The 27,373-nt window shown below is 43.5% G+C and overlaps 4 protein-coding genes across 6 annotated transcripts; 2 read left to right on the top strand and 2 right to left on the bottom strand.

The window, feature by feature from the left end:
* Positions 1 to 584: 584 nt before the first annotated feature.
* On the top strand, positions 585 to 5,754 carry LOC116619913 (hemicentin-1). Of its 2 annotated transcripts, none has more exons than XR_007307079.1 (5): positions 585 to 795; positions 1,391 to 1,453; positions 1,848 to 2,758; positions 4,247 to 4,555; positions 5,594 to 5,754. XR_007307079.1 is itself a non-coding variant. In XM_048724167.1 (5 exons), exons 1-5 carry the CDS (start codon positions 744 to 746, stop codon positions 5,740 to 5,742), a joined length of 843 nt encoding a protein of 280 aa, XP_048580124.1. In that variant the 5' UTR covers positions 617 to 743; the 3' UTR covers positions 5,743 to 5,754. The 2 variants fall into 2 exon arrangements, 1 of the variants encoding a protein (XP_048580124.1); XM_048724167.1 differs by having other exon boundaries at positions 617 to 795; positions 1,848 to 2,117.
* LOC5515543 (protein FAM221A) lies at positions 5,454 to 24,701 on the bottom strand. 2 transcript variants are annotated; one of them, XM_048724166.1, is made up of 7 exons: positions 24,531 to 24,701; positions 23,745 to 23,918; positions 21,329 to 21,587; positions 16,163 to 16,337; positions 13,408 to 13,547; positions 12,718 to 12,919; positions 5,454 to 5,762 (listed from the first exon to the last, which is right to left on the bottom strand). In XM_048724166.1, the coding sequence occupies exons 1-6, from the start codon at positions 24,605 to 24,607 to the stop codon at positions 12,761 to 12,763; spliced, it is 984 nt and encodes a 327-aa protein (XP_048580123.1). In that variant the 5' UTR covers positions 24,608 to 24,701; the 3' UTR covers positions 5,454 to 5,762; positions 12,718 to 12,760. The 2 variants fall into 2 exon arrangements, with proteins under 2 accessions (XP_048580123.1, XP_032241132.1); XM_032385241.2 differs by having other exon boundaries at positions 12,752 to 12,919; positions 24,531 to 24,700.
* On the top strand, positions 14,079 to 15,984 carry LOC116619912. The gene is made up of 2 exons (XM_032385242.1): positions 14,079 to 14,894; positions 15,505 to 15,984. The coding sequence occupies exons 1-2, from the start codon at positions 14,330 to 14,332 to the stop codon at positions 15,885 to 15,887; spliced, it is 948 nt and encodes a 315-aa protein (XP_032241133.1). The 5' UTR covers positions 14,079 to 14,329; the 3' UTR covers positions 15,888 to 15,984.
* A 428-nt stretch (positions 24,702 to 25,129) lies between the features above and the next one.
* LOC5515542 (ribitol 5-phosphate transferase FKRP) lies at positions 25,130 to 27,332 on the bottom strand. Its single transcript, XM_001635603.3, has one exon. It carries the CDS (start codon positions 27,107 to 27,109, stop codon positions 25,514 to 25,516), a length of 1,596 nt encoding a protein of 531 aa, XP_001635653.1. The 5' UTR covers positions 27,110 to 27,332; the 3' UTR covers positions 25,130 to 25,513.
* Between the last annotated feature and the right edge of the window lie 41 nt (positions 27,333 to 27,373).

Below are 27,373 nucleotides of genomic sequence, written 5' to 3'. Positions count from 1 at the left end.
AAGCCCATCCCAGGAATTCTAGTTATAATTTAGAAGCCCATCCCAGGCATTCCAGTGTAATGGTCCGTTTCTAAGGGCGCCAGTGAAAAAGTAAGAATATTTTTTCTGTATAAAAAGGGATTATGTCCAACATAAACCATTGTATCGATATCGTTTTGTGGATTTGCATGCTCCACTACTGTTTAGAAGTTTATTTCCATTTGTTCCTGTTAACTGATAATAAATTGTGTCGGTGCGGTAAATCTATATTATGTTTTATAAAGACAAAGGTATCAAATACAGTGGCAATTTGGCTTAATATGTAATCTGTATTTGTGCTACAAACTAGATCATATCAGTAAAATGATCAAGCTGAAAAGTACGGCTCTTAAAAAGTTGCGAGCCCCCCCCCCCCCCCCCCCCCCTTTGTAGGCCTCTTTTTTCACAGCCCCCCTTTTGGTGGCTAAAAAAAACTTTTTATTTTTCCAGTATACACTGCTTATCGCCGTCGCCCTCCGCTTTCTACGTCACGGTTTTCTAATAATGTAAATTTCATTTTCAAAAATCGTCACTGATAATGCAAATCACGCGATGTTCCTAGCTTTCCTTTCTACAGTTGCGATACTCAAGTTGATAAATTGCTTCATTTTCGAGATCTTTTGACGGCTTGCGTATGTTGCGTTCTGTGTACAAGCATTAACGTGCGTACATACAGCATGAAGTAGGGTTCGGAGTACAAGCATTAACGTGCGTACATTTGCAGCATGAAGGTGTTTCTGATGACTATCGTGATATGTGTCTCAAAGAGGATTCAAGGTAAATTGAGTAATGCAAAAACAAGATACATAAGTATCTAAATATGTCTTGGTGAGATAGCTCTCCTGAATTATTAATTTTAAGTACATAAAACGAAGTTAAAACCAGATTGTCTTTCTATCAATGCGCTCTTGGGTGTTTTTAAAATGGGCGGATCCTGGGAGATTGGTCTCCCTCCCTCTTAAGAATGACATTTTAAGGAAATAAATGGGAACTAGTTAAATCCACAAACTTACCTTTATATTTTTATGTGTCCCTTTGAGAATTTCTAAATCCGATCCTAATGTTGGACGTTTGGCGGGACGAAAGAGTCCGTGTGGAACAGAGGAATCCCATCGATTTGACAATTAAAATAATAATAATAATAATTAAAATAATCAGTTTATTGCCCATTATCCTAGTCAAAAAAGCACTAAATTACATGGGTTATTTACTATTTACCCTAAATCTTCAATCCATTACAAGGATGCATTTCTTTACGAACCTTTTAAAAGCCCTTTTAAAATTGCCGCAAATTTCAGTAAAGTGTTACGCGCGAGAATGGTGCTTTGGATTCGGTACTGATAATCCCTGAATGATCTTGCACTTTCTATAGGAAGACCCAAAGAAATATGCGACAACAACAGCACATTTACTTCCGACAGCACCAGTACGCAAAGTAAGTGTTACAAGTGTAAAATCGGTAATAGGGAATCAAATTCCTCTTTCCCAGGGCGAGAAAAGAGTAACCCCCCACCACGATATTGTACCACACCAAATCTATTAGTTTCATAACGAGGCCCCCTGGCTTAGTTCAATAACGAGGCTCCCAACTTAATGATTCTGACCTTAGAGGAGGAGGGAGGGCTGAAGCAAGGGTTTCAAGAAAGGGGGGCCGGATTCATTATTCTTTTATGGATTTTCTCATATTTCTTATTATTTCTAAGCCAAATAACTGAAATTAGGTGGATCGGGGCCCGCTTGACCCACCCCTGTTGACTTATATATCGCGCAAAAGAAATTATCACGCCTCTTACCCGGAGCTTTATATGTACTATGCGTCATAATTTCAGTGACTCCACTTGTAAAACTGCATTGCCCTCCCCACCTTCAAGTTGGTGACCATGCGCAGTTGATATGTCATGTCTCACGTGCAGCGCAAGTATCGATCACGTGGTATAAGGACCATCGGTCACGTGTTGTGCCTGATAAATATATTGACATGCTCACGTGCCAGAGGTCACTGACGATAGGCTCGGTTGAAGTGTATGAGGCGGGCCGGTACACGTGTCAAGCGAGGAACATTTATGCTTCAGCCAACGACTCGTGTGTCTTAAAAGTGGGTGAGTCCCTTTTTAAGGATCAGTTCTAATCCCCCTTAAACAGTTCTTGTATCCACATGAGCACGATTGTAAAATTGTTCAAGATCACTAGTATTTAAAAAGATCTAGATCCGACTCTAGTGACGCTAAAAAAATCAACGCAAATGGGATGTACATTTCAGAATCGAACGAAGGCCACCCGAATCACGGGGACATTAATCCTTACACCAGGCTCCCGCCTTGAATGGGTGTCTCAAGGACATTAATCCTTCCACCAGGCTCCCGCCTTGAATGGGTGTCTCAAGGACATTAATTCTTCCACCAGGCTCCCGCCTTGAATGGGTGTCTCAAGGACATTAATTCTTCCACCAGGCTCCCGCCTTGAATGGGTGTCTCAAGGACATTAATCCTTACACCAGGCTCCCGCCTTGAATGGGTGTCTCAAGGACATTAATCCTTCCACCAGGCTCCCGCCTTGAATGGGTGTCTCAAGGACATTAATCCTTACACCAGGCTACCGCCTTGAATGGGTGTCTCAAGGACATTAATCCTTACACCAGGCTACCGCCTTGAATGGGTGTCCTAAGCCTTGAGGGGGCCATGCATTCCTGCTTTTACTTTGATGATTTAGCTTTCTAAGGAGGGACAAACATTCATTTCAGGTTACTTTGATGATTTAGCTTTCTAAGGAGGGACAAACATCCATTTCATGTTACTTTGATGATTTAGCATTCTAAGGAGGGACAAATATTCAATTCATGTTACTTTGATGATTTAGCTTTCTAAGGAGGGACAAACATTCATTTCATGTTACTTTGGTGATTTAGCTTTCTAAGGAGGGACAAACATTCATTTCATGTTACTTTGATGATTTAGCTTTCTAAGGAGGGACAAACATTCATTTTATGTTACTTTTGATGACTTAGCTTTCTAAGGAGGGACAAACATTCATTTTATGTTACTTTGATGATTTAGCTTTCTAAGGAGGGACAAACATTCATTTCATGTTACTTTGGTGATTTAGCTTTCTAAGGAGGGACAAACATTCATTTCATGTTACTTTGGTGATTTAGCTTTCTAAGGAGGGACAAACATTCATTCATGTTACTTTGAGGACTTAGCTTTCTAAGGAGGGACAAACATTCATTTCATGTTACTTTGATGATTTAGCTTTCTAAGGAGGGACAAATATTCAATTCATGTTACTTTGATGATTTAGCTTTCTAAGGAGGGACAAACATCCATTTCATGTTACTTTGATGATTTAGCTTTCTAAGGAGGGACAAACATTCATTTCATGTTACTTTGATGATTTAGCTTTCTAAGGAGGGACAAACATTCATTTCATGTTACTTTGATGATTTAGCTTTCTGAGGAGGAACAAACATTCATTTCATGTTACTTTGATGATTTAGCTTTCTAAGGAGGGACAAACATTCATTTCATGTTACTTTGATGATTTAGCTTTCTAAGGAGGGACAAACATTCATTTCATGTTACTTTGATGATTTAGCTTTCTAAGGAGGGACAAACATTCATTTCATGTTACTTTGGTGATTTAGCTTTCTAAGGAGGGACAAACATTCATTTCATGTTACTTTGATGATTTAGCTTTCTAAGGAGGGACAAACATTCATTTTATGTTACTTTGATGACTTAGCTTTCTAAGGAGGGACAAACATTCATTTTATGTTACTTTGATGATTTAGCTTTCTAAGGAGGGACAAACATTCATTTCATGTTACTTTGGTGATTTAGCTTTCTAAGGAGGGACAAACATTCATTCATGTTACTTTGAGGACTTAGCTTTCTAAGGAGGGACAAACATTCATTTCATGTTACTTTGATGATTTAGCTTTCTAAGGAGGGACAAATATTCAATTCATGTTACTTTGATGATTTAGCTTTCTAAGGAGGGACAAACATCCATTTCATGTTACTTTGATGATTTAGCTTTCTAAGGAGGGACAAACATTCATTTCATGTTACTTTGATGATTTAGCTTTCTAAGGAGGGACAAACATTCATTTCATGTTACTTTGATGATTTAGCTTTCTAAGGAGGGACAAACATCCATTTCATGTTACTTTGATGATTTAGCTTTCTAAGGAGGGACAAACATCCATTTCATGTTACTTTGATGATTCCAGCTCCAGCAGTAAACATCATGTGGATGAGAGATCTGGTTATCGATGGAGTGCAAATTGACCACAAGGTCGTCTTAGGCACCGCCCTGAATATCACATGCGAAGTGATCCACGCCCGCGGTGCATGGTGGCAGAAGAATGGATTGCTCCTACCACACAACGTCACACATTTCATGAGGCGAGCTGATAATAACGCCAGACTTATACTTCATATATGGTTTAATCGCGTACAGAAAAATGATGAAGGCAACTACACATGTTTGGGTTACCGAGCGGGTCTAGTGAGGCAAAAGCACTTTCGCTTGGTGACTGGTAAGTCATTTGATAAGGAGCGGTCGAATAGCTGGTGGAGGAGATGGGTGAAGGCGTTTTGGGAATAGACTGGTCCGGGGGGGGTTCAAGGTAAAAGTGATAGGGATGCTCGTCGGAAAATTAAAAAAAATACCCCTAAAAACACCTGCACGACCAAAAATTGCTTCCCTAAACAATAGAGAGCTTCAAGGTAATTCCCTTGAATTGCATTTCGCACCCCTTCTGCGCATAGTGGCGCGCGCTGTTTGTTCAAGTTTTCCGGTATTAAGTGCGCGCGCGCGCCACAGTTGTACAAGAAAACAAAGCAAATGGCACGCGTTTTTTACTTAAAATCGCTTTGACAGAAAAACGAAGTCGGTTACCCCCATTTTTTATTTGCTGAAATAGTTAAATATATACGGGAAAATGATATACTGAAAGTAGAAAAAAAGTTGGGTTGTAGAAGTTTTTTTTATTTTCTCTTAAAAGCCGAAAAAATACTGCAAAATGGCGCTTTTTACCGTATAAATAGTGGCGAAAATAATGTCTTTAAGTGCGATCTCTTAAAATGTAATTTGTTTTGAAAATTAGCTACTATGGGTTATTGTTTAGGATTGTTTTTTAAAGACTATAGGCACTCTTTTTGAAAACTAAAGGGTTGGTATTTTTCCTCGCGCGATCAGTAAAAACGCGTCAACTTTACGCCCCTCTGTTGAGAAAACGAGGTCGGTACCCCCATTTTTTATTACATTTTTGAAAGCCCTTAACTTCAATATTGTTTATGCCAAGTTCTAAAAATTTCTGGGTTGTAGAACTATTACAAGGGAATTACCTTAAGCAAGTCAACACGAACGGGATCAAAAACGGCGCGCAGTACACCCCTCTCGCAACTCCCTTATTCCTTTCAGACCTATTTCCCTTCTATCCTCCCTATCTAGAGAGTTGCCCTTGCCTCTACAACCACTACATCCTCCTTACATTTCTTGCCTCTACAACCACTTTATCCTCCTAACCTTTTTTTAAATATTACTGAGAATCGTTTTATTTTCATATTTTTAGTTGCTGGTGTCGACGCGCCAGTTGTGTTTCCCGGAAAGTCTCCTTCTCGCAATGGCTGTACGGACTTGAGTGCTCTGGAAACCCTCGTGTTTTGCGGAGCAGTACTTGCTTTTGCGCAGCAGACCTTCGGTACCCTGTCACCCAAATAAATCCAACCAAGCCAAAGTCACTAGAAAAAGAACAATCCTAAATTCAACCACATTCAATAGTAGTTAAGCCATTTTTCGGATTTTTCTGAAAAGGGTTCTCAGTAACACGCGCAGGTCTAGCGGGGCCTCTACTGTGCTGTCCTTAGTGGTCTAGCTAAGCCTCTACTGTGCTGTCCTTAGTGGTCTAGCGGAGCCTCTGTTGTGCTGACCTTAGTGGTCTAGCGAAGCCTCTGTTGTGCTGACCTTAGTGGTCTAGCTAAGCCTCTACTGTGCTGACCTTAGTGGTCTAGCTAAGCCTCTACTGTGCTGACCTTAGTGGTCTAGCTAAGCCTCTGTTGTGCTGACCTTAGTGGTCTAGCAAAGCCTCTACTGTGCTGACCTTAGTGGTCTAGCGAAGCCTCTACTGTGCTGACCTTAGTGGTCTAGCGAAGCCTCTCCTGTGCTGACCTTAGTGGTCTAGCTAAGCCTCTACTGTGCTGACCTTAGTGGTCTAGCTAAGCCTCTACTGTGCTGACCTTAGTGGTCTAGCTAAGCCTCTGTTGTGCTGACCTTAGTGGTCTAACTAAGCCTCTACTGTGCTGACCTTAGTGGTCTAGCTAAGCCTCTGTTGTGCTGACCTTAGTGGTCTAGCAGAGCCTCTGTTGTGCTGACCTTAGTGGTCTAGCTAAGCCTCTACTGTGCTGACCTTAGTGGTCTAGCTAAGCCTCTGTTGTGCTGACCTTAGTGGTCTAGCGAAGCCTCTACTGTGCTGACCTTAGTGGTCTAGCTAAGCCTCTACTGTGCTGACCTTAGTGGTCTAGCTAAGCCTCTGTTGTGCTGACCTTAGTGGTCTAGCGAAGCCTCTACTGTGCTGACCTTAGTGGTCTAGCTAAGCCTCTGTTGTGCTGACCTTAGTGGTCTAGCTAAGCCTCTGTTGTGCTGACCTTAGTGGTCTAGCGAAGCCTCTACTGTGCTGACCTTAGTGGTCTAGCGAAGCCTCTGTTGTGCTGACCTTAGTGGTCTAGCTAAGCCTCTGTTGTGCTGACGTTAGTGGTCTAGCTAAGCCTCTGTTGTGCTGACCTTAGTGGTCTAGCTAAGCCTCTGTTGTGCTGACCTTAGTGGTCTAGCTAAGCCTCTGTTGTGCTGACCTTAGTGGTCTAGCTAAGCCTCTACTGTGCTGACCTTAGTGGTCTAGCGAAGCCTCTACTGTGCTGACCTTAGTGGTCTAGCGAAGCCTCTACTGTGCTGACCTTAGTGGTCTAGCGAAGCCTCTACTGTGCTGACCTTAGTGGTCTAGCGAAGCCTCTGTTGTGCTGACCTTAGTGGTCTAGCTAAGCCTCTGTTGTGCTGACGTTAGTGGTCTAGCTAAGCCTCTGTTGTGCTGATCTTAGTGGTCTAGCAGAGCCTCTGTTGTGCTGACCTTAGTGGTCTAGCTAAGCCTCTGTTGTGCTGACCTTAGTGGTCTAGCTAAGCCTCTACTGTGCTGACCTTAGTGGTCTAGCGAAGCCTCTACTGTGCTGACCTTAGTGGTCTAGTTAAGCCTCTGTTGTGCTGACCTTAGTGGTCTAGCTAAGCCTCTACTGTGCTGACCTTAGTGGTCTAGCGAAGCCTCTACTGTGCTGACCTTAGTGGTCTAGCGAAGCCTCTGTTGTGCTGACCTTAGTGGTCTAGCTAAGCCTCTGTTGTGCTGATCTTAGTGGTCTAGCGAAGCCTCTACTGTGCTGACCTTAGTGGTCTAGTTAAGCCTCTGTTGTGCTGACCTTAGTGGTCTAGCGAAGCCTCTCCTGTGCTGACCTTAGTGGTCTAGCTAAGCCTCTACTGTGCTGACCTTAGTGGTCTAGCGAAGCCTCTACTGTGCTGACCTTAGTGGTCTAGCGAAGCCTCTGTTGTGCTGACCTTAGTGGTCTAGTTAAGCCTCTGTTGTGCTGACCTTAGTGGTCTAGCGAAGCCTCTACTGTGCTGACCTTAGTGGTCTAGCTAAGCCTTTGTTGTGCTGACCTTAGTGGTCTAGCTAAGCCTCTACTGTGCTGACCTTAGTGGTCTAGCGAAGCCTCTGTTGTGCTGACCTTAGTGGTCTAGCTAAGCCTCTACTGTGCTGACCTTAGTGGTCTAGCGAAGCCTCTGTTGTGCTGACCTTAGTGGTCTAGCTAAGCCTCTACTGTGCTGACCTTAGTGGTCTAGCTAAGCCTCTACTGTGCTGACCTTAGTGGTCTAGCTAAGCCTTTACTGTGCTGACCTTAGTGGTCTAGCTAAGCCTCTGTTGTGCTGACCTTAGTGGTCTAGCTAAGCCTCTACTGTGCTGACCTTAGTGGTCTAGTTAAGCCTTTGTTGTGCTGACCTTAGTGGTCTAGCTAAGCCTCTACTGTGCTGACCTTAGTGGTCTAGCTAAGCCTCTACTGTGCTGACCTTAGTGGTCTAGCGAAGCTTCTACTGTGCTGACCTTAGTGGTCTAGCGAAGCCTCTGTTGTGCTGACCTTAGTGGTCTAGTTAAGCCTCTGTTGTGCTGACCTTAGTGGTCTAGCGAAGCCTCTACTGTGCTGACCTTAGTGGTCTAGCTAAGCCTTTGTTGTGCTGACCTTAGTGGTCTAGCTAAGCCTCTACTGTGCTGACCTTAGTGGTCTAGCGAAGCCTCTGTTGTGCTGACCTTAGTGGTCTAGCTAAGCCTCTACTGTGCTGACCTTAGTGGTCTAGCGAAGCCTCTGTTGTGCTGACCTTAGTGGTCTAGCTAAGCCTCTACTGTGCTGACCTTAGTGGTCTAGCTAAGCCTCTACTGTGCTGACCTTAGTGGTCTAGCTAAGCCTCTACTGTGCTGACCTTAGTGGTCTAGCTAAGCCTCTGTTGTGCTGACCTTAGTGGTCTAGCGAAGCCTCTACTGTGCTGACCTTAGTGGTCTAGCTAAGCCTCTGTTGTGCTGACCTTAGTGGTCTAGCTAAGCCTCTGTTGTGCTGACCTTAGTGGTCTAGCGAAGCCTCTACTGTGCTGACCTTAGTGGTCTAGCGAAGCCTCTGTTGTGCTGACCTTAGTGGTCTAGCTAAGCCTCTGTTGTGCTGACGTTAGTGGTCTAGCTAAGCCTCTGTTGTGCTGACCTTAGTGGTCTAGCTAAGCCTCTGTTGTGCTGACCTTAGTGGTCTAGCTAAGCCTCTGTTGTGCTGACCTTAGTGGTCTAGCTAAGCCTCTACTGTGCTGACCTTAGTGGTCTAGCGAAGCCTCTACTGTGCTGACCTTAGTGGTCTAGCGAAGCCTCTACTGTGCTGACCTTAGTGGTCTAGCGAAGCCTCTACTGTGCTGACCTTAGTGGTCTAGCGAAGCCTCTGTTGTGCTGACCTTAGTGGTCTAGCTAAGCCTCTGTTGTGCTGACGTTAGTGGTCTAGCTAAGCCTCTGTTGTGCTGATCTTAGTGGTCTAGCAGAGCCTCTGTTGTGCTGACCTTAGTGGTCTAGCTAAGCCTCTGTTGTGCTGACCTTAGTGGTCTAGCTAAGCCTCTACTGTGCTGACCTTAGTGGTCTAGCGAAGCCTCTACTGTGCTGACCTTAGTGGTCTAGTTAAGCCTCTGTTGTGCTGACCTTAGTGGTCTAGCTAAGCCTCTACTGTGCTGACCTTAGTGGTCTAGCGAAGCCTCTACTGTGCTGACCTTAGTGGTCTAGCGAAGCCTCTGTTGTGCTGACCTTAGTGGTCTAGCTAAGCCTCTGTTGTGCTGATCTTAGTGGTCTAGCGAAGCCTCTACTGTGCTGACCTTAGTGGTCTAGTTAAGCCTCTGTTGTGCTGACCTTAGTGGTCTAGCGAAGCCTCTCCTGTGCTGACCTTAGTGGTCTAGCTAAGCCTCTACTGTGCTGACCTTAGTGGTCTAGCGAAGCCTCTACTGTGCTGACCTTAGTGGTCTAGCGAAGCCTCTGTTGTGCTGACCTTAGTGGTCTAGTTAAGCCTCTGTTGTGCTGACCTTAGTGGTCTAGCGAAGCCTCTACTGTGCTGACCTTAGTGGTCTAGCTAAGCCTTTGTTGTGCTGACCTTAGTGGTCTAGCTAAGCCTCTACTGTGCTGACCTTAGTGGTCTAGCGAAGCCTCTGTTGTGCTGACCTTAGTGGTCTAGCTAAGCCTCTACTGTGCTGACCTTAGTGGTCTAGCGAAGCCTCTGTTGTGCTGACCTTAGTGGTCTAGCTAAGCCTCTACTGTGCTGACCTTAGTGGTCTAGCTAAGCCTCTACTGTGCTGACCTTAGTGGTCTAGCTAAGCCTTTACTGTGCTGACCTTAGTGGTCTAGCTAAGCCTCTGTTGTGCTGACCTTAGTGGTCTAGCTAAGCCTCTACTGTGCTGACCTTAGTGGTCTAGTTAAGCCTTTGTTGTGCTGACCTTAGTGGTCTAGCTAAGCCTCTACTGTGCTGACCTTAGTGGTCTAGCTAAGCCTCTACTGTGCTGACCTTAGTGGTCTAGCGAAGCTTCTACTGTGCTGACCTTAGTGGTCTAGCGAAGCCTCTGTTGTGCTGACCTTAGTGGTCTAGTTAAGCCTCTGTTGTGCTGACCTTAGTGGTCTAGCGAAGCCTCTACTGTGCTGACCTTAGTGGTCTAGCTAAGCCTTTGTTGTGCTGACCTTAGTGGTCTAGCTAAGCCTCTACTGTGCTGACCTTAGTGGTCTAGCGAAGCCTCTGTTGTGCTGACCTTAGTGGTCTAGCTAAGCCTCTACTGTGCTGACCTTAGTGGTCTAGCGAAGCCTCTGTTGTGCTGACCTTAGTGGTCTAGCTAAGCCTCTACTGTGCTGACCTTAGTGGTCTAGCTAAGCCTCTACTGTGCTGACCTTAGTGGTCTAGCTAAGCCTTTACTGTGCTGACCTTAGTGGTCTAGCTAAGCCTCTGTTGTGCTGACCTTAGTGGTCTAGCTAAGCCTCTACTGTGCTGACCTTAGTGGTCTAGCTAAGCCTCTGTTGTGCTGACCTTAGTGGTCTAGTTAAGCCTCTGTTGTGCTGACCTTAGTGGTCTAGCTAAGCCTCTACTGTGCTGACCTTAGTGGTCTAGCTAAGCCTCTACTGTGCTGACCTTAGTGGTCTAGCGAAGCCTCTGTTGTGCTGACCTTAGTGGTCTAGCTAAGCCTCTGTTGTGCTGACCTTAGTGGTCTAGCTAAGCCTCTACTGTGCTGACCTTAGTGGTCTAGCTAAGCCTCTGTTGTGCTGACCTTAGTGGTCTAGCTAAGCCTCTACTGTGCTGACCTTAGTGGTCTAGCTAAGCCTCTGTTGTGCTGACCTTAGTGGTCTAGCAGAGCCTCTACTGTGCTGACCTTAGTGGTCTAGCTAAGCCTCTACTGTGCTGACCTTAGTGGTCTAGCGAAGCCTCTGTTGTGCTGACCTTAGTGGTCTAGCGAAGCCTCTACTGTGCTGACCTTAGTGGTCTAGCGAAGCCTCTGTTGTGCTGACCTTAGTGGTCTAGCGAAGCCTCTGTTGTGCTGACCTTAGTGGTCTAGCGAAGCCTCTGTTGTGCTGACCTTAGTGGTCTAGCAGAGCCTCTGTTGTGCTGACCTTAGTGGTCTAGCTAAGCCTCTACTGTGCTGACCTTAGTGGTCTAGCTAAGCCTCTACTGTGCTGACCTTAGTGGTCTAGCTAAGCCTCTACTGTGCTGACCTTAGTGGTCTAGCTAAGCCTCTGTTGTGCTGACCTTAGTGGTCTAGCTAAGCCTCTACTGTGCTGACCTTAGTGGTCTAGCTAAGCCTCTGTTGTGCTGACCTTAGTGGTCTAGTTAAGCCTCTGTTGTGCTGACCTTAGTGGTCTAGCTAAGCCTCTACTGTGCTGACCTTAGTGGTCTAGCTAAGCCTCTACTGTGCTGACCTTAGTGGTCTAGCGAAGCCTCTGTTGTGCTGACCTTAGTGGTCTAGCTAAGCCTCTGTTGTGCTGACCTTAGTGGTCTAGCTAAGCCTCTACTGTGCTGACCTTAGTGGTCTAGCTAAGCCTCTGTTGTGCTGACCTTAGTGGTCTAGCTAAGCCTCTACTGTGCTGACCTTAGTGGTCTAGCTAAGCCTCTGTTGTGCTGACCTTAGTGGTCTAGCAGAGCCTCTACTGTGCTGACCTTAGTGGTCTAGCTAAGCCTCTACTGTGCTGACCTTAGTGGTCTAGCGAAGCCTCTGTTGTGCTGACCTTAGTGGTCTAGCGAAGCCTCTACTGTGCTGACCTTAGTGGTCTAGCGAAGCCTCTGTTGTGCTGACCTTAGTGGTCTAGCGAAGCCTCTGTTGTGCTGACCTTAGTGGTCTAGCGAAGCCTCTGTTGTGCTGACCTTAGTGGTCTAGCAGAGCCTCTGTTGTGCTGACCTTAGTGGTCTAGCTAAGCCTCTACTGTGCTGACCTTAGTGGTCTAGCGAAGCCTCTACTGTGCTGACCTTAGTGGTCTAGCAGAGCCTCTGTTGTGCTGACCTTAGTGGTCTAGCTAAGCCTCTACTGTGCTGACCTTAGTGGTCTAGCGAAGCCTCTGTTGTGCTGACCTTAGTGGTCTAGCTAAGCCTCTGTTGTGCTGACCTTAGTGGTCTAGCTAAGCCTCTACTGTGCTGACCTTAGTGGTCTAGCTAAGCCTCTGTTGTGCTGACCTTAGTGGTCTAGCAGAGCCTCTGTTGTGCTGACCTTAGTGGTCTAGCTAAGCCTCTGTTGTGCTGACCTTAGTGGTCTAGCTAAGCCTTTGTTGTGCTGACCTTAGTGGTCTAGCTAAGCCTCTACTGTGCTGACCTTAGTGGTCTAGCGAAGCCTCTACTGTGCTGACCTTAGTGGTCTAGCAGAGCCTCTGTTGTGCTGACCTTAGTGGTCTAGCTAAGCCTCTGTTGTGCTGACCTTAGTGGTCTAGCTAAGCCTTTGTTGTGCTGACCTTAGTGGTCTAGCTAAGCCTCTACTGTGCTGACCTTAGTGGTCTAGCGGAGCCTCTGTTGTGCTGACCTTAGTGGTCTAGCGAAGCCTCTACTGTGCTGACCTTAGTGGTCTAGCGAAGCCTTTGTTGTGCTGACCTTAGTGGTCTAGCTAAGCCTCTACTGTGCTGACCTTAGTGGTCTAGCTAAGCCTCTACTGTGCTGACCTTAGTGGTCTAGCGAAGCCTCTGTTGTGCCGAGCCTCCTGGTCTACCAGATGGTTTACTGGCGAGTCCTCGTGGGGAGACTTTGGGGCTTTTCTGTCCGCTAGATGACGCTGCCGCCAATTTTGCAGGTTGTGGTTTTGCACGAGACCATTCTCTCTCTGCTTTCCTCTGTAACAACAACAGTAAGCAAGCGAATAATAAATATAATAATTTAAGAAGATAATAATAAGAAATATAAGAAGATTAAAACTTGTCATCTTATAACGTGGTAGCGAAGTGCTTGAAAATATTTTAATGTAGAGGCGCTGGTCGCATTTAAGTACACAGCTATATCTAACTAATTGGATAACATATTGTTCCTCTAGTTCGTTTGCGCTTCTGGAGTTTCTTCTTCTGCAAGAGAAAAGTTTGCTTCTTGTCACTGTTTATCTCAGTATTTTAGCCTCGTGTAAACAGCGTCAGCACAAAAGAGCACAACAAAGCCCAGCATTTGTGTGCTGCTTGCACATAATCTTGGCTGATGCTGCTAAGAAGTCCACTAACGCGTACTTGTCTTCCTTGAGCTTGTACCAGCAATGTTGAGGATGCCCACGCTGTTTTCACAAGGATTAAAATGTTCTACATAACGCCTTAGCTATCTTATCTCACTTTATTACCCGTTCTTGATATCGCTTCTCAAACCAGGCCATGTCCTCCTCCTCTGTCGTACGACGAGCAACCGCACCCCTTCCCTGTCCAGGACCATCCTCTAACGAGAGGCCTCCGTAGGCCTTGAGAAACGCGTGATCATGAGGCCCTGCCAATAGACAAAACATCAGAATAAGCCATCATAACAACAAATCGACTATTTGAGGACAATGAACCTCGGGTAATCAACTGAAGTAACTGTTAGAACACAAGAAACTGCGATGTTAATGTAAATGTCTAAATTTTCAGCATCATCATTTTCGTTCCTTTTTTGTGTGTATTTTTTTAATGAAATTTCAAACATCCCTTTGTGTCCTTTTTGAGTATCTCTGTTGTAGTCGAAAATGAATGTTAGTCCAAAATAAAAATGGACTAGTCCAAAATGAAACCAAACCAGTCCAAAATGAAATTGGACTAGTCTAAAATAATATGGTTGAATATGTCAATGATTCTAAAAAGGGATTTCCCTTTTTTGGGGTCACATTAAATAAAATGGGGCTAGGTATTTTTCGGGGGTCAAAAGTCTTATTTCATTTTGTTTCTTCTCGCTCCTTTCCACTATCTCTCGTCCCTTTCCTCCTTTCTCCCATTCCTTTCCTTTTCACTCTAATTCCTTTCCTGCTTTTTCCTTTTCCTCTATTCCTTACCTACCTGCCTACCTGCCTACTGTTATAAATTCTATCTTACCTTTTTTTCCAGTATGTGCCACCACTAGGATCGAACTCTCGATCTCTAGCTTGCCAGTCCGTTACCTTAACCACTCTGCCATCCACACATTGCGATGGAAGACACGGTTTAGAAACTAATTTTATAACTGTGGCGCCTCTTGGGAAATGAACAACAATACAAAACTCCACGCAAGCGCAGTCACCAAAGCGTGTTTGGTTAGCAATGGCTGCTAGCGTCTGTGTCGATGCAGACGATTTCTACTCGAAATTAGAAGAATTAAAGGAAAAAAGTAAGTCTGGCAAAAGCAACACAACATTATACATCTGTGACGAATTTTACGAGAAGGCCAAGCAATGGCTGAAATGTACGACGCCAGAAAAGAAGAAAGACATCGCACTGTCGGACTATGATAAGTTGAAAATCATTCGCAATAAGTGGAACGTTGACGAGGAAGGAAGAGTCATTGATGCCAAGGGAAAGTACGTTGTACATAAATCGACCATCCACGATGTCCTCTCGCAAGCTCACAAAGCAATCTGCCACCGAGGGAGGAATAAAACTGCCAAGTATCTCAGTGAGAATTATAGTAACCTACCTAAACAAATCATAACATTATTTACCTCCATATGCAAATTGCATCAAGAACAAGCCAGCCTCACCAACTATTGCAAGAAGCCGGTGACAAAACCTATTCAGGCAGATGGGTTTTTGAGCCACCTGGAAATGGATTTAATTGATTTTCGTAAGATACCCTGCAATTGTGGACGGAGGCATTTATGGGCTCTTCATGTTGAAGATCATTTTTCCAAGTACTCATGTACTCAAGTCGCCCAAACCATCGAGCCCTTGTTTTGGCAGTTCGGGTTTCCATGCAAATTGCACACAGACAGGGGAGGAGAGTTTAAAGGGAGCGTTGATGACTTCTGCGCAAAGTTCAACATACCACAAGCCCGAGGCGCCCCAAGAAACCCTTCTGCTCAGGGACTTGTCGAGAGGGCAAACCGACTAGTAAAGGAGAATTTGTTGAGCCTCATTAAAGAGAAGGGATTAGCATCAAATGATTGGTGCAAAATTCTGAATGAGGCGGCCTACCAAAAAAAAATATCACTCTTCATCGAGCAATTGGCAAATCGCCCTACGAAGTTGTTTTTGGCATCTTCCCCCATAAAGAGAAGGCATTGACCCCAACGAGGGAAATAACCGGTATCCTAAGCACCGTTCAAGAAGAAGGAAACAACGATGATAAAGTCGAATCCGTGAGTAATACAGAAGAAGAAGAGCTGGCCACTGTTGAGACAAGAGCCCAAAAGAAAAAAAAAGAGCGACAGTCCCTGAAAGGGCAGCGACATCAAAAACAGCTACCATGACAGTCAGCATCATAGAAAGCCATGATCAAAATGTGGAAGAAGATGAAAGTGGAATCATCATTGAGACAAGAGCACAAAAGCAAAAACGTGAAAATGACCAAGTGTTTGAAAACCAGGCAGGTTATAATCGGAAAATGAAGGAAACACTACCAAGAAAGCTAAACTTTCAAGAAAATGATTATGTTTCTGTAAAGATCAATGTAGTCGATAAAGGTCCGCTACATCCAAACTCCCTTCTTGCTACGATAATAGAGAAAGCAAATGGCAATGCAAGAATTGTCACTAAATTTGGTGTGATTGATTCATTAATTTCCCTGAATAGATTGAACAAAATTGCCAAGCACAACATAGTCTTTGACTATTCCACAGAGGTCTCCCTTACGAGAGCGCCAAAGATGACGCACCTTCAATGACCCACATGACTGTAATGGCTGTATGAATGAGTAGAACGACAGTACCACTTATTATTAGATTCCTGTATTCACAACGATTAAAGCTGCTGTCATCAAATTGTGTTTGTTTTCGTCGCCTTTGTTAGTCGCTAGTTCTATTTTTTTACTTAAAATAACGCTAATCCTACTACTTAAACTAGTTAAAAACGAATATGGACTGGTTTGGTTTCATTTTTGACTAGTCCATTTTCATTTTGGACTGACATTCATTATTGACTGCAACATCTCCACCTTACCAGGGGCTTGGTTGAGCAACTCTAATGGGGGTGGTCCAATACCACTGTCATCCAGCCTCATATAGCCTTCCATCAATGAGCTGAAGCCCGTTATTCCACCCATGGCCGCATACGGGACATCTTGTCCAACAGGGTGCCCTCTGGATTTACGTTCTTCCTTTGTCTCCACGATGGTCTGAAAGACAGTATATCTGTTACTATATATAGGGCACTTTTCAACAACTGGTGAAGGTATTTTTACGTGTTTCTTTATTCATAAATTGGTGGACATCAACAGATGAAGCATAGCACATAATAACATGTGGGTCCTCATCAGTCATGTGCACTGAACGAAATCAAAGTTGAAATTTGCAAGCCTTTTTCTTGGGTGCCAACAACAACTAAACGAGAAATGGTAGAATATCATCGAATGATGAATAATGAAAATCTTCCGTGCAGTGGCAAAATCTCATCCGGCAGACACTGATGCTAAACAACGTCAATTTGTATTGGCCATTTGCCCTAAAATGCTATACTATAAACCAATTGATAAGTAGCTCAAAAGAAGAATGCTACTTCGTGTGCATGGGTGGGGTACCCATATCTACATGTGAACAATGGAACATGCACTACATACTTCGTGTGCATGGGTGGGGTACCCATATCTACATGTGGACAATGGAACATGCAATACATACTTTGTGTTCATGGGTGGGGTACCCATATCTACATGTGGACAATAGAACATGCACTACATACTTTGTGTGCTTGGGTGGGGTACCCATATCTACATGTGGACAATGGAACATGCACTACATACTTCGTGTGCATGGGTGGGGTACCCATATCTACATGTGGACAATGGAACATGCAATACATACTTTGTGTTCATGGGTGGGGTACCCATATCTACATGTGGACAATGGAACATGCACTACATACTTTGTGTGCATGGGTGGGATACCCATATCTACATGTGGACAATGGAACATGCACTACATACTTTGTGTGCTTGGGTGGGGTACCCATATCTACATGTGGACAATGGAACATGCACTACATACTTTGTGTGCTTGGGTGGGGTACCCATATCTACATGTGGACAATGGAACATGCACTACATACTTTGTGTGCATGGGTGGGGTACCCATATCTACATGTGGACAATGGAACATGCACTACATACTTTGTGTGCTTGGGTGGGGTACCCATATCTACATGTGGACAATGGAACATGCACTACATACTTCGTGTGCATGGGTGGGGTACCCATATCTACATATGGACAATGGAACATGCACTACATACTTTGTGTGCTTGGGTGGGGTACCCATATCTACACATGGACAATGGAACATGCACTACATACTTTGTGTGCTTGGGTGGGGTACCCATATCTACACATGGACAATGGAACATGCACTACATACTTTGTGTGCTTGGGTGGGGTACCCATATCTACATGTGGACAATGGAACATGCACTACATACTTTGTGTGCTTGGGTGGGGTACCCATATCTACATGTGGACAATGGAACATGCACTACATACTTTGTGTGCTTGGGTGGGGTACCCATATCTACATGTGGACAATGGAACATGCACTACATACTTTGTGTGCTTGGGTGGGGTACCCATATCTACATGTGGACAATGGAACATGCACTACATACTTTGTGTTCATGGGTGGGGTACCCATATCTACATGTGGACAATGGAACATGCACTACATACTTTGTGTGCATGGGTGGGGTACCCATATCTACATGTGGACAATGGAACATGCACTACATACTTTGTGTGCTTGGGTGGGGTACCCATATCTACATGTGGACAATGGAACATGCACTACATACTTTGTGTGCTTGGGTGGGGTACCCATATCTACATGTGGACAATGGAACATGCACTACATACTTTGTGTTCATGGGTGGGGTACCCATATCTACATGTGGACAATGGAACATGCACTACATACTTTGTGTGCTTGGGTGGGGTACCCATATCTACATGTGGACAATGGAACATGCACTACATACTTTGTGTTCATGGGTGGGGTACCCATATCTACATGTGGACAATGGAACATGCACTACATACTTTGTGTTCATGGGTGGGGTACCCATATCTACATGTGGACAATGGAACATGCACTACATGCTTTGTGTGCATGGGTGGGGTACCCATATCTACATGTGGACAATGGAACATGCACTACATACTTTGTGTGCTTGGGTGGGGTACCCATATCTACATGTGGACAATGGAACATGCACTACATACTTTGTGTTCATGGGTGGGGTACCCATATCTACATGTGGACAATGGAACATGCACTACATACTTTGTGTGCTTGGGTGGGGTACCCATATCTATATGTGGACAATGGAACATGCACTACATACTTTGTGTGCTTGGGTGGGGTACCCATATCTACATGTGGACAATGGAACATGCACTACATACTTTGTGTTCATGGGTAGGGTACCCATATCTACATGTGGAAAATGGAACATGCACTACATACTTTGTGTGCATGGGTGGGGTACCCATATCTACATGTGGACAATGGAACATGCACTACATACTTTGTGTTCATGGGTGGGGTACCCATATCTACATGTGGACAATGGAACATGCACTACATACTTTGTGTTCATGGGTAGGGTACCCATATCTACATGTGGACAATGGAACATGCACTATATACTTTGTGTGCTTGGGTGGGGTACCCATATCTACATGTGGACAATGGAACATGCACTACATACTTTGTGTTCATGGGTGGGGTACCCATATCTACATGTGGACAATGGAACATGCACTACATACTTTGTGTGCTTGGGTGGGGTACCCATATCTATATGTGGACAATGGAACATGCACTACATACTTTGTGTGCTTGGGTGGGGTACCCATATCTACATGTGGACAATGGAACATGCACTACATACTTTGTGTTCATGGGTAGGGTACCCATATCTACATGTGGAAAATGGAACATGCACTACATACTTTGTGTGCATGGGTGGGGTACCCATATCTACATGTGGACAATGGAACATGCACTACATACTTTGTGTTCATGGGTGGGGTACCCATATCTACATGTGGACAATGGAACATGCACTACATACTTTGTGTTCATGGGTAGGGTACCCATATCTACATGTGGACAATGGAACATGCACTATATACTTTGTGTGCTTGGGTGGGGTACCCATATCTACATGTGGACAATGGAACATGCACTACATACTTTGTGTTCATGGGTGGGGTACCCATATCTACATGTGGACAATGGAACATGCACTACATACTTTGTGTGCATGGGTGGGGTACCCATATCTACATGTGGACAATGGAACATGCACTACATACTTTGTGTGCATGGGTAGGGTACCCATATCTACATGTGGACAATGGAACATGCACTATATACTTTGTGTGCTTGGGTACCCATATCTACATGTGGACAATGGAACATGCACTACATACTTTGTGTTCATGGGTGGGGTACCCATATCTACATGTGGACAATGGAACATGCACTATATACTTTGTGTGCTTGGGTGGGGTACCCATATCTACATGTGGACAATGGAACATGCACTACATACTTTGTGTTCATGGGTGGGGTACCCATATCTACATGTGGACAATGGAACATGCACTACATGCTTTGTGTGCATGGGTGGGGTACCCATATCTACATGTGGACAATGGAACATGCACTACATACTTTGTGTTCATGGGTACCCATATCTACATGTGGACAATGGAACATGCACTACATACTTTGTGTGCATGGGTAGGGTACCCATATCTACATGTGGAAAATGGAACATGCACTACATACTTTGTGTGCATGGGTGGGGTACCCATATCTACATGTGGACAATGGAACATGCACTACATACTTTGTGTTCATGGGTGGGGTACCCATATCTACATGTGGACAATGGAACATGCACTACATACTTTGTGTTCATGGGTGGGGTACCCATATCTACATGTGGACAATGGAACATGCACTACATACTTTGTGTTCATGGGTAGGGTACCCATATCTACATGTGGACAATGGAACATGCACTACATACTTTGTGTTCATGGGTGGGGTACCCATATCTACATGTGGACAATGGAACATGCACTACATACTTTGTGTTCATGGGTGGGGTACCCATATCTACATGTGGACAATGGAACATGCACTACATACTTTGTGTTCATGGGTGGGGTACCCATATCTACATGTGGACAATGGAACATGCACTACATACTTTGTGTTCATGGGTACCCATATCTACATGTGGACAATGGAACATGCACTACATACTTTGTGTGCTTGGGTGGGGTACCCATATCTACATGTGGACAATGGAACATGCACTACATACTTTGTGTTCATGGGTGGGGTACCCATATCTACATGTGGACAATGGAACATGCACTACATACTTTGTGTTCATGGGTGGGGTACCCATATCTACATGTGGACAATGGAACATGCACTACATACTTTGTGTGCTTGGGTGGGGTACCCATATCTACATGTGGACAATGGAACATGCACTACATACTTTGTGTGCTTGGGTGGGGTACCCATATCTACATGTGGACAATGGAACATGCACTACATACTTTGTGTGCTTGGGTGGGGTACCCATATCTACATGTGGACAATGGAACATGCACTACATACTTTGTGTGCTTGGGTGGGGTACCCATATCTACATGTGGACAATGGAACATGCAGTACATACTTTGTGTGCATGGGTACCCATATCTACATGTGGACAATGGAACATGCACTACATACTTTGTGTGCTTGGGTGGGGTACCCATATCTACATGTGGACAATGGAACATGCAGTACATACTTTGTGTGCTTGGGTGGGGTACCCATATCTACATGTGGACAATGGAACATGCACTACATACTTTGTGTTCATGGGTGGGGTACCCATATCTACATGTGGACAATGGAACATGCACTACATACTTTGTGTGCTTGGGTGGGGTACCCATATCTACATGTGGACAATGGAACATGCACTACATACTTTGTGTTCATGGGTGGGGTACCCATATCTACATGTGGACAATGGAACATGCACTACATACTTTGTGTTCATGGGTACCCATATCTACATGTGGACAATGGAACATGCACTACATACTTTGTGTTCATGGGTGGGGAACCCACATCCACATGTAAAGGAGCTCTTGAAAGCGATGCACTTGCAGCCTTTGAGGCAGCGGTGAGGACTACACTCTGAGTGGTCATCAGTGTAGTGCTTGCATTGGCATCTAATTGGTTGTGATCCATTTTTAGGAACAAAGTTATAATGCCTGCATTTGCAGCCAGCCACTTTACATGGCACAGGGATAGGTCTAGTGTCTGGAAGTGATGAGTAGTCTGTCTTGTGTTGAACATATCTAATGTGAAAAATGGACGAATGGCATATAAGTGAAAATTAGCTGGAAACAGTGACGTGCACAAGTCATACCAAAAAAATATTCCAAATAAGAGAATCAACCTGGAAGAATAATATGCTACTCAATAGAATCTTCAATTGTATTGGTGTGACATGATAAGAAGGGATAGTGTGACATGGTTAAGGGTGATAATGTGACATAACAAGGGAGTTGTGTGACATGATAAGGAGGGCTAGTGTGACATGGTCAAGGGTGAGAATGTGACACAACAAGGGAGTTGTGTGACATGATAAGGATAACCTGAGTATCAGGCCCTCCTATGCTTCTATCGCGCCGGCGAGAAACAAGACAAGGGCCTGATACAAGTACTGTTCAGATCGCATGTTCTCATGCCGGATTCCGGCATGGCTCCTGATTGGTAAAAAAAAAAAAAGGTACTCGAATGGGACACGCTGATTGGTTTATCTATATAAAGTAACATAGCCCGTCGACTGCTTGTTTCCAGAGTAATGGCGGACCCCAAAAAGTGCTTTTGACCTTGCGTTACAGAATCAGAGAAATCGTTTTCTATAACATTTATATTCCTCTCCTCATTTTCTTCGGAAAAATTCGGCCTGATACTCAGGTTAGATGTTCAAATGTTTTGCCAAGGCTGGCCATTGCGTGTGTTTATTTCTCTGCTTAATACTTCAGACATCATTAGTCGTAGCTATAATTTTTTTAGACAGACCAGGCGCAAAATTCGAGAAATTTGTCTGTGATAGCACAAAGAATGCTTGGGATTATTGTTTGCAGCACTTCCTGCGAGTTGTTGATTGAGTGAGCTTATCAAATAATGGCATTTGTGTTCAAGCAGCGTTTTTTTCTATTCAGACGAAAAAGCCTGTAGTAAATTGGTGATGTGAATATCCTGTTGTAATTTAGTGATGTGTGGATCTGCAGTCATATACTTAAATCGTAAATCTCTTGAGCCATGAACTATCTTTGCGTTTCAAATTATTTAGCATACAGTAACCCTTACTGGGGTTCGTCGTTATTAAAATTATTACCTTTGCATATAACACCAATGTAGTTTTGTTTTACACAAATGCTGTTTATAATTTGATTTGGGGATTTGATTGTGCCACCGCGTGAGTCATTGGAAAATTGACAGCCGACATATTTTGACAGTGGCTTGAAAAGGGGCGGCAGGCGTCGCGTCTAGTATTTGTGTCAGGCGTACTTTTATTTTTCCTCTCCAGCTTTTGAAAGGTAAAATTGCCTGATACTCAGGCTATGATAAGGAGGGCTAGTGTGGTATGGTGAAGGGTAAGAATGTGACACAAGGAGGTTGTGTGACACAACAAGGGAGTTTGTGTGACATGATAAGGAGGGCTAGTGTGGTATGGTAAAGGATGAGAATGTGACATAATAAGGGAGTTGTGTGACATGATAAGGAGGGCTAGCGTGGTATGGTAAAGGATGAGAATGTGACATAATAAGGGAGTTGTGTGACATGATCAGGAGGGCTAGTGTGGTATGGTGAAGGATGAGAATGTGACATAATAAGGGAGTTGTGTGACATGATAAGGAGGGCTAGTGTGGTATGGTGAAGGGTAAGAATGTGACACAAGGAGGTTGTGTGACACAACAAGAGAGTCTGTGTGACATGATAAGGAGGGCTAGCGTGGTATGGTAAAGGATGAGAATGTGACATAATAAGGGAGTTGTGTGACATGATCAGGAGGGCTAGTGTGGTATGGTAAAGGATGAGAATGTGATACAACAAGGGAGTTGTGTGACATGATCAGGAGGGCTAGTGTGGTATGGTGAAGGATGAGAATGTGACATAATAAGGGAGTTGTGTGACATGATCAGGAGGGCTAGTGTGGTATGGTAAAGGATGAGAATGTGATACAACAAGGGAGTTGTGTGACATGATCAGGAGGGCTAGCGTGGTATGGTAAAGGATGAGAATGTGACATAATAAGGGAGTTGTGTGACATGATCAGGAGGGCTAGTGTGGTATGGTAAAGGATGAGAATGTGATACAACAAGGGAGTTGTGTGACATGATCAGGAGGGCTAGTGTGGTATGGTGAAGGATGAGAATGTGATACAACAAGGGAGTTGTGTGACACACATGCTAATTTATAATCTTTACTGCATTCTTAACAACCTGTGTTCACAAAAGCATGGTGTTTCTGGGCCAACAAGCTTGCAGTCCAGACCATCGGGATTAGTCCAGCTAACGAAAAGTCGGTTTTTTAGTCTTTGAGGAAGTACTTTCTTTTTATATTCCTCATATTCTTCTGGAGAAAACAGTTTCCCGCCATCATCATCTCCAACTATCCTACAAAGATGAAAACAAAAATAAGTGTTAACTTTTAACTATGGCTTAGCTAAAAGTGATCTACTGTTTTCTTTTGAAGAACTAGCATTAGCATTAGTAATTCTTTAATGCTCATAATATGTCTGTGTGTGTCTGAAAACAATGGGACCAGCTTATCTGAGTTTGCACGATCTTGCAGTTTAAGTTAAGGGAGGGGTAAGGGATGGTATAAAGTACATATAAGGATATAATACCCTGATGTTAACTAATTGACAAATCAGAAAAGTCGTTTGTTGTCATTTGTACATGAAACAGTTGGTTTGTTACAACTGCTGCAATCAAACTTCGTATATAATGCCTTATTTTTCGCAAAGGGGAACCGTTGCTAACCACAACAAAACCATGAAAAAATGCTTCTAAGGAGGATTTTATAAAAGGTGTATAAATAAAGGTCCTATAAATGGTATGCTTAGGTGATACACCTTTACTCCGATCATAATGATATTCGGGACAATGTCTAATTTAAGCTTAAAAACTACTTTTAAAGAAGTAAAAGAATTAAAGAAAACTTCGTCTCAAGAAAAACCCGAGCGGAGAGTTAGAGACCGGTTTGAGAAAAACGCGTTAACTCACTTCTTGTATTCCCAGTATTCATCGATTGAGGCTGCAGCAGAGGCATCTAGCTTGAGATGGATGAGATTTTGATCCATAGTTTGTGTATTAAAACATTATAATAAAGCTCAAGCAATGTCAACACACCAAGAACAGTGTTGCAGTGGCAAGTCCTTTGAGGTCAGCGGGAAAAAAATCCACAGGAAGACCGATGATGCGGGTCCCATATTTTTCGATTGGCAAAATAAGATCTCATGTATAGGTGTGTTTATCTGTATCTATGACTTGTGCAAGACCTTACTGGTTGTAAATGATGGGAATGAAAGGAAATTTGTACCCTTTTAGCGACAGACGTTGGCAGAGATTTTGTTGAGTTTGGTTCATCAGGCCCAGGTTTTTGAGCGGGGTGGTTGTTTTTTTTTTTTCCATTTCAATGGAGCAAATTTCCAGTATACCTCTCCCCTTATTACATTAGGAAATCAATACTTCAAATAAATTCAATCTTGTATTTAAAATGTTATTAATAGGGTGCTTTTTATCATATAGTGATATGGCTACGGGCCTGTTCATGTCTGGTGTTGGTTTTGAGAAAGTGTGCATTTCAGATTTTTGTTGTTTCCTTTTTGTCAACCAGTTTGCAGAGCTCTCATGTTAAATCAAGATCATAAGACAGAATAAACATTTCTACATTTACAAGGAGTGTGATGGTGTACAAAGCTGAATCCATAAAAAAAGAGACAGACAGAAAATAAATTGACTCTCGTAGATTTTACAGGGTTGCAGGACCCTCCTATATTAAGGTCTGCTTTCCTAACCCCTCCCCCTAGATTTAATTCATGATAAAAAAAGCACTTAATCAACAAGTATTCCCTTGTTTACATATTCTTATGCTTATGCAACAGAACCTTGTTTAGGACAACTAGTATTTACAACAACTTTTATATTATCAGGGAAACACATAAAAACAAACACATTTTGGCTACCTATTTAATAATAGTTAACTGTCAAAGACTCTGTCTTTTTTCAGATTTGGAGGTTTTTCCCAACTTCAAAGGGTTTGGGTACTGAGGGTTTTCAATAACACCTTTTCCAAATTTTAATTCTAAAAAATCCTTGATGTGGTTAGGGGCAGAGGCTAGAACACCAACAAATTTGATCTTTGTCAACGGCTTCAAAAAATGCACAGGGAATTCCATGTCCTGTCTATGAGTTTTAAACCATGTGTCCTTGGTCATCTTGCCATTCTTCTCATAAAATGGAAAGATATCCACATGAAGGTGATTGATTTGGCTGAATTGTACTCTAAAGAATTCCCCCTCTCTTGATTTCTCCCAGACAAACCCCTTTTCATCAATAAACTTAGACCCAGACCTGGATTGTTCCAATGCATAAAAGAGTGGTTTGCACTTTCTTATTTGACTTTGGTAAATCCCTATATCAACATCATAATCCCAGGGGATAATATCACTATGTCTTACTGCACCAAGAAGAGACCCGCCTTCAAGCCAGTATGACACTCCAGAATTATCTAATACTTCAAACACATGTCTTGCACTTTCCCTGAGGTGTTCCAAACAACAAGGTGGAGTCCATTGATTGTTGTATAAATAAGCTGGCATGTCATCAACTATTGTCCCAAAGCAGCGCTTAGTGTTTTTACCACACCCATACCATTGAACAGTTCCATCTGGCAAGTCAACCTTCTTTATTCCAAATCGCTTGTACATTTGTATATGACGCTCTTTCATATTGTGCTTGTGCTTCCAGTCATTATGAGGATTGGTAAAAAGCTCAATTCTTCTAGGGATTGATGACTTAAACAGCAGTTTGGTATGAACGTGGTGTATGGATGCCTGGATGAACAGACTTTGGGGAAATGGTCTCATGTAGGGAGTACTCAAACTGTGTAGAAAAGCTGTTTTGAGGATCACAGCTACACTTTGAGAAACAGAATCACACAACATGAAATTTCCAGACTTATTTTTGCACATTTCATACTGTAAGGTCCATTTTTTTAAGTCTACTTTTAGAGTGTGGCATTCAACATAAAATCTATTCTCCACTGGCACAGCGATGATTTTAGAGTTTGTTTTTTCTGACTCTTTCAAGGAAGAAAGCATAAAAAGGAAGATATTTGGGGATTTAAGTCTGGATCCATCCGGTACAAATATCACATAAGGAGTGGAGATGTAGCTCTCTGGTCTTCCAACTGATTGTCTCTGCTCTGGAGAGGTCTCTTGGATAACCAGCTTAACGTTATCATCTGGAAAATCAAGAGGTGGATATGGCCTGTGCTGTGCTAAAACAATAACACGGATTTTAGGGAAAACATGTAGGATTGACTGAATTGTCCGAACAACGTCGTTTTCGAAATCTTCAAATTCCAGAATAAGGACAGTAACTTGTGTTTCAAATGCTTTTACAGAATTGACGCGACCAGAAGCTCTGATTACATCTTCTTGGCGCTCATCTGGTCGAATAATTTGTTCTCGTAATGTCTCCCTCTCGGCTGACTGCTGGATATGGGATATGTAGAATAAAATGGCACAATTTCCCAGGATCAGACAGATTAACAACAGTTGGCAGTTGGTTATAGCCATGCATGCCACCCTCTGAATATCTCAAACTTTACTAGTTTAGCTGGCAAAAGCAATTGAAATACAGACTTCGCAACAAAGCAATATGCTCGTCAGTCCAGCCACCCATAAACACAGGTGCGGATGCGCACATCCACACCATTCCAATCCCAATGATATCCCAATGATAACAACACGCCGAACAAAAAACCACAGAAATTTATCATGCATTCCAAGCCTTTCATAGACTAGGCGTTCTTTGAAATATGAAAGAGACTAGGGCAGACT

The sequence above is a fragment of the Nematostella vectensis genome, chromosome 2 (genome assembly GCF_932526225.1).
Source record: "Nematostella vectensis chromosome 2, jaNemVect1.1, whole genome shotgun sequence".
In the NCBI taxonomy this organism is placed as follows: domain Eukaryota; kingdom Metazoa; phylum Cnidaria; class Anthozoa; order Actiniaria; family Edwardsiidae; genus Nematostella; species Nematostella vectensis.
This window is presented reverse-complemented; position numbering and strand designations above follow the sequence as displayed.